Source organism: Pimephales promelas, chromosome 7, assembly GCF_988280905.1.
Source record: "Pimephales promelas chromosome 7, fPimPro1.hap1.1, whole genome shotgun sequence".
Lineage (NCBI taxonomy): Eukaryota > Metazoa > Chordata > Actinopteri > Cypriniformes > Leuciscidae > Pimephales > Pimephales promelas.
In genome coordinates this window covers 6,927,295-6,939,830 of record NC_142775.1, presented here as the reverse complement: position 1 = coordinate 6,939,830, position 12,536 = coordinate 6,927,295, and the positions used below count along the sequence as shown (strand labels likewise).

General features: G+C 38.5%; 1 protein-coding gene across 1 annotated transcript in view; it reads left to right on the top strand.

The window, feature by feature from the left end:
* Positions 1 to 12,536, top strand: part of myo3b (myosin IIIB) — a 212,167-nt gene that overhangs the window by 15,513 nt on the left and 184,118 nt on the right. The window contains exons 3-9 of the mRNA XM_089132995.1: positions 972 to 1,155; positions 1,534 to 1,554; positions 2,035 to 2,169; positions 4,905 to 5,009; positions 5,220 to 5,319; positions 6,838 to 6,914; positions 10,449 to 10,594. Coding sequence (XP_088989121.1) covers positions 972 to 1,155; positions 1,534 to 1,554; positions 2,035 to 2,169; positions 4,905 to 5,009; positions 5,220 to 5,319; positions 6,838 to 6,914; positions 10,449 to 10,594 — 768 coding nt within the window. The remainder of the gene's footprint in view (positions 1 to 971; positions 1,156 to 1,533; positions 1,555 to 2,034; positions 2,170 to 4,904; positions 5,010 to 5,219; positions 5,320 to 6,837; positions 6,915 to 10,448; positions 10,595 to 12,536) is intronic.

The window sequence follows — 12,536 nt, the reverse complement described above, 5'->3', positions numbered from 1 at the left end:
TTACACTGTTCTATCATTGATTTTTGTCAGTATTTGTAACTTGCCATTTTGTGCCATTTCGAGTAATTTTTTGCTCAAAATGACACATTCGAACACAAAAACGACCCATCAAATGTTACCGCGAGTGTGTATTGTCTACCAAGTATTGAGGTCTTTGCATTCACATGATGCATAACGTCTGACATGATGTGATATAAATTACTTAGATGATCTAAATAAAGCACATACTATAAATGACTAATAAAATTCAATATTATTGTTTTAGTTAAATGTAATACAAAGGAAATTTCAACTTGGTCGATATTAATCAACCTTTTACTAGCCAAGTTAAAATTACTTATTTTCTGTAAAGTTTACTTTCAGAATTCCATATTCCAAGTAAATTTAACTTAAAGATTTCTAATTAAAGCTACTGATAAATATGTTTAGGTTTTTACTTGGCAAATCTTTGTAAATTTACTACATTTTCTGAGTGAAAAAAATTGCCTAGCTTTTTTCAAGTAAATCCTACTCCATTTTTTTTTCAGTGCATTTACCAAAAAGAACAGTGAACATTAAATGTGTAAACATGCTACATTTCTCCTTTTGTGTTCCATGGAGAAATAAAAATCGTACAGGGTTGGAATGACATGAGGGTGAATAAATGGTGACAGAATTGAAATATTGTGGTGCACTATTACATTTACATTCAGCATAAAGGTGCAGTAAAGTGAAATTTTGAAGGACAAAAAGTCCATTGTCTTTAATGAAGCAAGCTGTTGGTCAATGTGGCAAATTTGTGTGACCGACTTGAACTTGTTGTGAAATCTGCGTAAATTATAAGGCAAATTATATGAATTGCAATTAAAATGACTTGATTTTGACCATGAAAATTCACCAAGCAATGGTAAATGTAACTACATGGATAAAGAACTGTGTGAAGAAATGTAATTAAATCTATGGTTTGTATTACTGTTACTTGTAATGTTCAGGAGGTCTCTCTATGGACTGTATCCCTACAAGTCAAGCATGATCGGTTTAGAGTCACTGGCGGATCCATCTTCTGATTGGGACATCATGGAAACAATTGGGAAAGGAACCTATGGCAAGGTCTACAAAGTCATCAATAAGAAAGATGGAAGTCTAGCAGCAGTGAAAATTTTGGATCCCATTAATGTGAGTCACTTTGGGGCTTTCTGTGTCGTCTGTGTTCAGTATATTGCAATCATGTTCTCTTCATGATGTGAGCACATGGAAACTGTTACTTCCATCTGCTTTCCTCGGTCTTTTCTTCTGAGAGTCTTTAACCTTGACTAGACCCTATAGATTCAAAAGGGGGCAGTGTGGCATTACTATTCAGTAATGAATCTGAAAAAGTGTGCTGAAAATGTACTGTGAATATAAGTAACCTTTACCTGTGCTATCTACAGACAAATGAATTTATTTTAGGATCTAAGTCTCCATATTTACAATGATTTGAACATCAAACAAAAACAGAAGAAAAAAATCTTTAAAAAGGCATTTCTTCTCCTCTTGTCCTCTGGCTTGTCTCAGAATCCCAGTCACACTAACAGAGTAAGTAGATGTTCTTCCTAAATTTCCCCCACAGATGTATTTCTTATTATGATTTTTGGAAACCTAGCCAGGATGTTTTATTTGTATATGCCTAACCCTGATATTCCCCATGTTGTGTGATGTCATTAGTGCTGCTTGATCCCCCATAACCCCCTGGTGTACAGTGCATGCATGGCTGCCCTTACTGTGCCCATCGAACACCCTGCTGGTCATACAAGCACATGCACGAAAGCTCTTTTTTACACCTTTTTCATTGTTATTATCTATTCTGAAAAATTGTCTTTTGCATATGGTAGCTTTTTTGAATCAGCAGCAATTTCTAGCTTCAATTAAAGACAGATGTCCATGTCATAGAATCCCATAAGAACACCATGTCATTACACACAACAAATGCAAATTATATGGAACCCCCACAAACCAGGGCGTTGTCTTGCTTACTAACATATATGATTAATGTGGTTGTGCTAATGGTTGTGTCAGGATGTGGATGAGGAAATTGAAGCGGAGTACAACATCCTGCGCTCGCTGTCCAACCATCCCAATGTGGTGAAGTTCTTTGGCATGTTCTACAAAGCAGATGAGCTCTCTGGAGGGCAGCTTTGGCTTGTTTTGGAGGTACATTTCTTTTTCAGAGCTTGGTTTCCACAGGAAATAGTTTCTAGGGCCCTGTTTACACCTGGTATTAAGATGCGTTTTGGTCGATCGGATCACAAGTTGACGCAGGAGACACTTTCCCATTCACACCTGATGTTTTAATCTGTCTTTTGTCCACTTTCAACCACTTCTGTCGTGGTTTCATCGAGGGAAGGGTCTATTGGCGTTTTTTTTTTTTTAAATGTAGCTTTCGATCGAATGGACAAAATGGACTATGTGCACGTCAGCATATGCTAGTTCCGGCTGCGAAACCGATATGGGGTGTCTAGTTTCCGGTAGCCTGATGGACGACGTAGAGGATGTATGTTTCTCCAGATGTCTTGAACATTTGCCGAATATTACAGTGGATTATGTTCATCGACTGGCTAATGATTTTCCTCCAGCTGCCCAGAGCAAGAGAGAAGGGGTTTAAATATTACATTTCTCAGTATTTGCATCATTTTGAAGGGAACGTTAAGTCACAACAACATCCATGCTCAGACTGATCTCATGAAATTGCGTATGTATGACACGTATCACGTATTTTTGGCATGCTATCAACACGCATAATCTCTTTTCAGCGTGTTTATGAATACCGTCCCAGATAGCAAACTGACATTGAATCAACGTGGAAACGACGTCTCTCATGACATTGAAACAACGTTGATTTGCTCATCGAATTAACGTTGAACCAACGTCAGACGCGGCATTCTTCAAAGCTAAATGAAATCGAAAATTGGTTTGCTTTCATAACGTTAAAACAACGCGTTGATTTCAAGTTGATTTTCCGTTAGTTTTGAAAGAATGACGCATCTGACGTTGGTTCAACGTTAATTCGATGAGCAAAACAATGTCAGATCAACGTTGTTTCAATGTCATATTTCCACGTTGATTCAATGTCAGTTTGCTATCTGGGGTTGACCTAACGTTATTATTGTATAGGCTATATATATATATATATATATATATATATATAGCATATGACCTACCTCAACCCCAACCTACCCGTCACTCCTACCATCCTAGGAAAAAATAAATATCGCTCCCCAGATGTAGATCTACATTTTGTTTTGTTTGGCTCGGACATTTGACGGCGTGTACATACGCGGTACACGTGGAATCACTCGGACATTAATGTTGCCATGCTACGTGCTCAAGCTATGCGATTTGGTAACTGTTCTCTCTATACATTATAATATGCGAAATCATGCGTTAGAAAGTGCATTTTCCAGAACAGTTTGTGTTGGCCATTGTTTTGTTTATGATGTTCAGAGGCTATGTTGTTGACAACCACTATCGTCATATAGATCAGTGTTGACAACCACTATACATGTCATACAGGGAGTAAAGGTATCCGACGTTGGTTCGTTCGTTATCAAGTTAGGCTGTTTAACACATATTAGGCTGTTCACACATATTTCTAAACAGGTCTCCCTTTCAAAATAGGTTCTAAACCCAGGGGCTTCTCCTGGTTAAAGGGTATAATATAATAAATAATTAGTAGCCTAAAAACTTCCTTCTAGTTGTCATGGATACGCAACGCTCCACTCTGTGAAGCGACTGCTTGGGTGCGGTGACAAAATGTGAAATATCGTTTACTTTTCACAATGCATTAGCGCCTGGCTCCACCTAAATATGAGTGAAAACTGTGTTGGTTGACAATGAACAAACGAACATAGTTTTAGACAAATATATTTAGATAGCTAAGCTTTAGATAGCCGGTCCACTGATGTAGGATGTAAACAACGGCAACCGGAACCGAAGTACCCAACATCCGCCCTCAAGGCGGAAGTTAGCATTTTTCTCGTGCACATAGTCAATAGGGCTTGGGCGTTGTGACGTCATTACTGGCGTGGCGGCCATGTTGGCAGCAAGTCCAACGAGGAGAAGCAGCAGAGTTGGAATAAAGAAAAGAAAAAAGATGTTAAAATCCCTAAAAGGTTGTGGAATTTACCGGGATATGTTAAACAGGAAAGCCAGTGACCGGTATGTAGACTAAACCGGCACTTTTAACGGTTAAGAGTCGGCAAACAGTGGGAACACAGTAATCCGGACAGATAGTTAGTAACGTTAGCTGTCAACCAACCTCATTACCAACAGAACCAACAGAAATTAAAATTGTACACAAATTAAAGACATTTAATATAAAGTGGGATCAAATGTAGCCCATATTCTTTGTTCACTCATTTCCAAGTTATTGTTTTATTAGTGGGAATACAGTGGAAAGGTCTAAAATGGAATTTTTTTTTTTTTTACTTAAAATCATTTGTTAGCCTCCAAATCTCATTGTGCAGACAGACTGAATACAAAACCTATATAAAGCTATGGAGAAGGGTAAGATTTTGAACTGTTCCTGACAGATTAAAGCTCGCGACAGGATGGAAAAGCGCAGCACAGACATTACTTTAAATATTTTTTATTCTGTGTTCTACAAAAGAAAGTAATATGTTTGGAATGACATAAAACTGAACAAATTTAACTTTTGCATGCATGATATGTCACAGCCGGTTTTACAAATGCAATGCCAAGATGAATAAAAACACCGTGTGGTGTGTTTCGTTAGCCTATGAATCATAAAAAAAGTGCTGAAGTCTTATTAATTTAGCTTCTGTTGTTTGGTTGGCCTTTTCTCTATAACTGCATTAATCTATTTCGCTCTCTCTCTCTCTCCTTTTCCTCATTACTTCCCCTCTCTGTCTGGTGTTTCTCTCTGTTAGTTGTGTAATGGGGGTTCAGTAACGGAACTGATAAAGGGTTTGCTGATGAGGGGAAAACGTCTTGAGGAGCCCATCATCTCCTACATCCTGTGTGGAGCGCTTCTGGTGAGACACACACACAGACACACACACACTCTGAGGTACAGTAATCTTCTCACCCCAGCACAGGGAACGCTGCCTCAGCGCTCTGACCGTGCCAGAGTAGTTATTTTGGGTCGTGATAGTGAGGAGTCCAGCTGATCATTGGCAGTCTGGCCTTCAGGCTCAACTAACTGACTTCAACTGGCTAAAAGTTTCTCTGGCTTTTTTTCTTAGGGTCTCCAGCATCTTCACGACAACAGAATAATCCACCGTGACGTGAAGGGCAACAACATCCTCCTAACCACAGACGGCGGAGTCAAGCTGGTGGACTTTGGTAATGGCTACTTAAAGTTTTATATACATTTTGCTTTCCCTACTCCAACAATCTACACAGTGACCATGTTTGTCAATAACTGACTTTTACTGGTTGTTTAAACTGGTTGCTGAACCAGGTCAGCTGGTGATGAGTGCTGAAAAACATTTAAATGAGGCATTTAAACGATGCCCAATTGGCACTAAGGGGCCTAAAGTGTGCCAAGAAAACATCCTCCACACCATTACACCACCACCACCAGCCTGCACAGTGGTAACAAGGCATGATGGATCCATGTTCTCGTTCTGTTTACGCCAAATTCTGACTCTACCATCTGAATGTCTCAACAGAAATTGAGACTCATCAGACCAGGCAACATTTTTACAGTCTTCAACTGTCTAATTTTGGTTGTAGCCCATCCGCCTCAAGGTTGTGTGTGTCTTTGCTGCATACCTCGGTTGTAACGAGTGGTTATTTCAGTCAAAGTTGCTCTTCTATCAGCTTGAATCAGTCGGCCCATTCTCCTCTGACCTCTAGCATCAACAAGGCATTTTCGCCCACAGGACTGCCGCATACTGGATGTTTTTCCCTTTTCACACCATTCTTTGTAAACCCTAGAAATGGTTGTGTGTGAAAATCCCAGTAACTGAGCAGATTGTGAAATGCTCAGACCGGCAACCATGCCACGCTCAAAATTGCTTAAATCCCCTTTCTTTCCCATTCTGACATTCAGTTTGGAGTTCAGGAAATTGTCTTGACCAGGACACACACCCCTAAATGCATTGAAGCAACTGCCATGTGATTGGTTGATTAGATAATTGCATTAATGAGAAACTGAACAGGTTTTCCTAATAATCCTTTAGGTGAGTGTATTTTTCATATTTAATTTTTTGTATTGAAAGTATGGTAAATAAATACTGTTCAAATGTACCAGCGATCTCATTTAAAAATAAACACTTTTTGTTCAGATGTATTTCTAAGAATAAAATCATCTTATATTTGGAACAATACGGTATTGCTGACATAATCAAATGAACAGTATGCTAATGCTCTAGCATGAGTTGTCAGCAAATGAAATGCTGCTAAATGGAGGTGGAGCCGTTCTGCCGTCTCTGCGCTTATCAAACGCACCCTCACACATCATGTGAATAGGGTTAAATGGTATTTGACATAAGTGTGTGTGTGTTTTGGGGCCATTGATTCTCGTCCGCCTGAGGCGTGTTTGTCCCGTGTGGATGTGAGAAAGTAGTGGACCCCTGCCGGGAAGCAAAATGCCCTCATCACGTAATGCTGATGAATGCTAATGTCACGTCAGATTATTTGCCACCCCCTAAATGTCTGAATCCTTCGGAGAGTTATTTGGCACGACTTGATAAAATAATTGTACAGTTATTGCTTTGTATTATTATAGATGCTCACAAAAAAAAATACAAAAATAAGGGAAAATGAACCTCATGAAGGGAAAAAATAATTGTATGAAGGGAAACTTTAACCTTATAAAGTATGCTTCTGACACGTGTTGTCTCGGATCTCTTGCAGGTGTCTCCGCTCAGTTAACCAGTGCCCGTCTACGTCGAAACACATCAGTGGGAACTCCTTTCTGGATGGCTCCTGAGGTCTGTCCTGTTACGAAAAATACCACTTTAATTTCTGAATCTACAGTCAACATCCTTCTCTTTCTATGTTCCAGTACAAAACATTTGATTGTTAAAGGGATAGTTCACCCAGAAATAGAAACTTTATTTAAGTACATCAACCATAGTTTACAATCTGTATCTGGCTGTGACGAAACAAAGAAAATGTCATGTTATTCCAGCTTATTTTCATATTTTAAAGTGATCACACAAGGCTTCTGTATGTGTATGCACAATATAATTAAGTGAATACTGTACATTTGTATATAATGATGATATATTCAGCTTTACTCACATACATACCCACTTATACTCACTGTATGATGATATATAATGTATACAAAGTGAGAATGGGTCACAAAGTGTATTGTGAAAAGCGCTACACAAATAAATTTGCTGTTCTATATATATATATATATATATATATACTTTGTATATATATATATATATATATATATGAAGAGTTCAGATGCAAAAGCCTCTAAATGCCATTTGAAATTTTCTTCTTTAATGATGATTTTTATCAAACTTGTATATTTGAGTTCAGTAATTTCACTTAAATAACAATTAATAGGTAATTATCATTGCCATTTAAGTGAAATCACTGAACTTAAATATACAAGCTTGATAAAAATGATCATTCTAGAAGAAAATTTCAAATGGCACTTAGAGGCTTTTGCATCTGAACTCTTCATATATATATATATATATATATATATATATATTTCTTATACTTTTGTTTATAGTTTTATTTACTGTAACCATCTGGGTTTCTTTAACCTGTGACTAGATTCATGCAGCTTTGCTCAGAAATCTGCATTTTAATGCTGAGTGTGTTTTTGTGTATGTATTAGTGAGCTGTCACTGAGTTTGGTGTGTGTGTGTGGAGGGGTCGTGTGAAGGTTAATAGCTGAGCGCCGCTCTGTGAAAGTGAAAGAAAGAGAGGCGATGGGGCCAGTGGGGGAGGCCCCTCAGGGCCAATTAAAATACAGTCTAAATGAAACGCTCGGCAATATGCCGATTGGCTACAGTGTTTCTGACAAACTGATTTAATGCTGGAAAACAACATAAAGTGATTACTACAGTCCAATAATGATTAAACATCACAAATACTGGTTAACTGGAGCTGAAATAAAATTAGTATCATTTAGAAAATGGTTTGGCTAAATCCACATGGATATGCTGGGTAAATGCGCAGAAATGAAAGAGCTTATTTTACCATTTTGAACCGTATAATAACGGAACTGATTTGAGTCCCTCTAATAGACCATGGTCAGCGCACCATATTTAACATCTGACAGGAGTGAAAACAAGGCTGTGAGGGATAGAAGGACAGTGTGTTCAATGGATTGTACTCTTGTTACCAGTTCAGCAGTCTTTTCTGGTAAAAATAAATACCGTTTTGAGTTGTGGAAATACATGATTTTGGATTTTTCTAGTGTGCATACCATTGTAAAGAATGAAAGACTCTTCCTCTCTTACAGCCTCGTTTTCATCTGCATACAATTAAATTTGGCATCTGACTAAGGTCTATATGTAAAATAAATGTTAGAATTGGAGGCCTTTCATTTTTAAAATGTGCTGCTTAAAGGGTTAGTTCACTTTGAAATTAATTTTTGATATGTTTTAACTTACCTCAAGGGCATCCAAAATGTAGGTGTCTTTGTTTCCTCAGTATTTTCAATTTTGATATTTTTAGGTCAAACCGTTCTTGTCTGTTAGTCATATAATGGAGGTCTATGGTCACCACCTCAGGTCCAAGTCCAAATTAAACGTGATTTAATCACTCGTAAATGTATGCACACATTATTGGCCTAAGACACGAAACGAGCGGTTTGTGTGAGAAAACGAAACGTATTTAAATCGTTTTTACCTCTTGTAAGCACAGCCACGTCCAAGTGATCTGAGGGCAAGGGCGCTTCTGTCTGCTCATGTGCCGGAAACCCCGGAAGTGATCTCTCGCGCATGTACGTCACTCATTGTTTTCACAGATTGTGGGTAAGAAGGCTAATTAAAATGGTACTAATTTGCGCTTATCCAGGATGTTTAAACCGTCGTAAAAGAAAACAATTATGTATGCTCACGCAAACTCTTCTTCACTTCCGAAGAGATCACTTCCCGCTCTTTCCGCCGCTTCCACAGACCAAATCGCCCGCGCCCTCAGATCACTTGGACGTGTCTGTGGTTACAAGAGGTAAAAACAATGTAAATACTGTTCGTTTTCTCACACAAACCGCTCGATTCGTGTCTTAGACCATCAGTGTGTACTTACATTTACGAGTCATTAAATCATGTTTAATTTTTAAAAATTGAATTATTTTTAATAATGCTCTTTGAGGTGGTGACCATAGACCTCCATTATATGACTGACAGACAAGAACGGTTTGACCTAAAAATATCAAAATACTACTAAAAACTACTGCGGAAACAAAGACACCTACATCTTGGATGCCCTTGAGGTAAGCTAAAACATACCAACAATTAATTTTAAAGTAAACTACCTCTTTAATTATGTTTATTATAGGCATCAGATATTTCCAACCCGATATCACGGCAATTCGTACGAGGTGGCTAATGATTTTTGCTATACATTTTACGAGTTGTTCAATTCGTATGAATTTGTATGAATGACCTACCCCTGACCCTGCCCCTAAACCAACCCATCACTGGGGTTTAGTCAGGTCATACAAATTTCTTTGGGTATATAAAATATACACATATCCAACAATAGTTAACTTGACATGCATCAGAAGTAGAATATTAATGTTTTGAAAAGTAGGCTAGGTTTAGACAAATCGTACGAGTCAGGTTGTCCAAAATAGTAGGAATTAGCCATTTTGTACTCACTCGTACGAATTGGTCGTGAGATAACGTTGGATATTTCTGCTAATAATTCCTTTGGTTGGGTATGTAAAAATATACACAAATCAAACAATAGTTGACATGCAGCAGAAGTAGAATATAATGTATTGAAAAGTAGGCTATATGGATTTTGTGAGTTCATATTAAAGGGATACTCCACTTTTTTTTGGAAATAGGCTCATTTTACAACTCCCCCAGAGTTAAACAGTTGAGTTTTACCGTTTTCGAATCCATTCAGCTGGTTTTCTGATATTTAGAAGAATATCAGTAACCAGACAGTTTCTGGTCCCATTGACTTCCATAGCAGGAAAAAAATATACTATGGAAGTCAATGAGACCAGAAACTGTCTGGTTACTGATATTCTTCTAAATATCAGAAAATCGTCTGAATACATTCGAAAACGGTAAAACTCAACTGCTTAACTCTGGGGGAGTGGTAAAATGAGCCTATTTCCAAAAAAAGTAGAGTATCCCTTTAAGCTTGCCGACTTGTAATTAGTGTCCTGACAAATCTGAGCACAGTTGAGATGTCTTCTGAAACTCAAGAGGAGATCACTAGGGTCTGTGTCTCCATTTATTCTGAGAAATACAGTAACTGAGACATCAGTGCAGAGTGAACATAACGGTTTGTGTGTGTGATGGCTCTGTGTGCAGGTGATAGCGTGTGAACAGCAGTATGACTACTCGTATGATGCCCGCTGTGATGTGTGGTCTCTGGGCATCACTGCCATAGAGCTGGCAGACGGAGACCCGCCGCTGGCAGAGATGCACCCAGTCAAAGCCCTCTTCAAAATACCACGGTAAGAGACACCAGGGGGAGCTATACTCACACACAGCAGACGTGAGGGAGGAATAGATGGAAATGGAGATAGACAAAGTAGAAAATAGGAATAAGAGGGAATAGGAAGGCCAGCGTTTTTACGCACATTTACACTCTGACTGAGAGTGACGTCACTCATACCTCTTTCACAAGAGCGTTGATCCCAGAAAATGGCCATATAATTACTAGAGTGCCTTCTGTGTGAACACAAACACTCCCCGGGATTGATCCCCGATTAGTTCCGGAACGCTCCCTGTGTGAACAAAAGGCGAGATCAATGCTGTAAGGTGATGGCGCTCAAGATCGTTCGTTCAGCATAGTGAAACGGTACAAGATGCGCCAGTTCATGATTGAATCAGAACAAAATGCACGAACGTGGTTTCTAGAGAGAGAAATCGCAGATCATGAGAAAACTTACAACGATGTGGAGACATTACACGTCACATCCTGATGTTATACGTGTCTTTACGGGATGTGTGTAAACGTATGGACAGATTCCTGAAAATCACTGGCAGTATTTTCCTCCGTGAAAGCGGATTCGCTGTCAGCAGATTCCAGAAATTAAAACCAATTTAACACACTTAAATTAGGAGAGTAAACTCAAATTCAAAGAAACATGTTGGTTTTGTTTGAAACTGAAATATGAAATTTTGTATTTTTGCAAAAACGTCACATGTACGCAGTGTCTAGCTGAAATGAAGTAGTGGAAGTAAAACACCAGCAACTTGTCTTTTGCCCTCATGTCGTTTCTCTTAAATTATGATTATGTTATGTCCTCAAAACACTTACCATATAGTGTGTGATGTTTTGACATTTGCATTACATAATCAGCTTTATAAACGGCTTTTCTGACATAGTAAACTTTCGCGTTAGCTCACCTGGTACAGCATGGCATTTGTTATTCTCGATGAAACGGCTCACAGATTGGTGGAAGCAGCTGAAATGGTTTGGTTAGTAGATGTTTTTTTATTAAGCTGTCATGAAACAGAAGTTGCAATAGTCCTTATTGAGATGCATATTCAAGTGAAAGTAGGGCGGGACTTGATTTTGTCCATCACATTGCCGTGATCTCATGTGAGTGACAGGTTGACTTCAGTATATGTGTCGTCAGAGAAGAGATGTTGCAAGAGAGAGTAAGTTTAGACACTGCTATTTTCACATACTGTTTTTCGCCTACTATATAGTAGGGAACTACACAATTTTGGCTACAGCCTGGCTGTTTTTGGTACTGCCTCTTTAAGACTTTTATATGTAAATGTGACCTCTTGGCCAAGTTACTGAACACTGAATAGGTGTGGATGTGTGTGGTCATAGGTTCATGAGCTTGTGATGTTATTGACATGTGCTGTGAACATTTATTTCTGTGATTATTTTCCGTAAATGTCTTGACTGGACTGGAGCTTTGTATAGTGAATGTGTGAAAAATCCTGTTTTCCATGATATGAATTCTTAAAGGGGACATATCATGAAAATCTGACTTTTTTCGTGTTTAAGTGCTAGAATCTGGTCCCCGGTGTATCTAACACTCTAGAAAACACGAAAAGTGAAAACCCAGTAACTTTGTTTTGGTAAGTCTTTCTCTGCAAGCATGTCAAAAAAATGAACCAATCAGAAGTCTCTCTGATGTAGGAAGAGGTTCTTATTACAGTATAATATTTCCACCCCTTAATATGCACTTTTCCACCCTCAGCGCCGCCATTTGGTTTCTGTAAGTGTTAACAGCGTAACCAGTTCTAACGCAATGGCAAAAGTTCAAGCAAAGCATGTAAACTGTTCTGTCGTCGCTGAATAGAGGAGCACCGAATACAATTTGACCAAAAAACGTCACAGCTGTCTTATAAAGACCTCAGGGAACTGTGTCAACTTGTGTAAAAGTTAAACATGACGGTACAAGTCGATGAGATGAATCGATGCAACTCCAC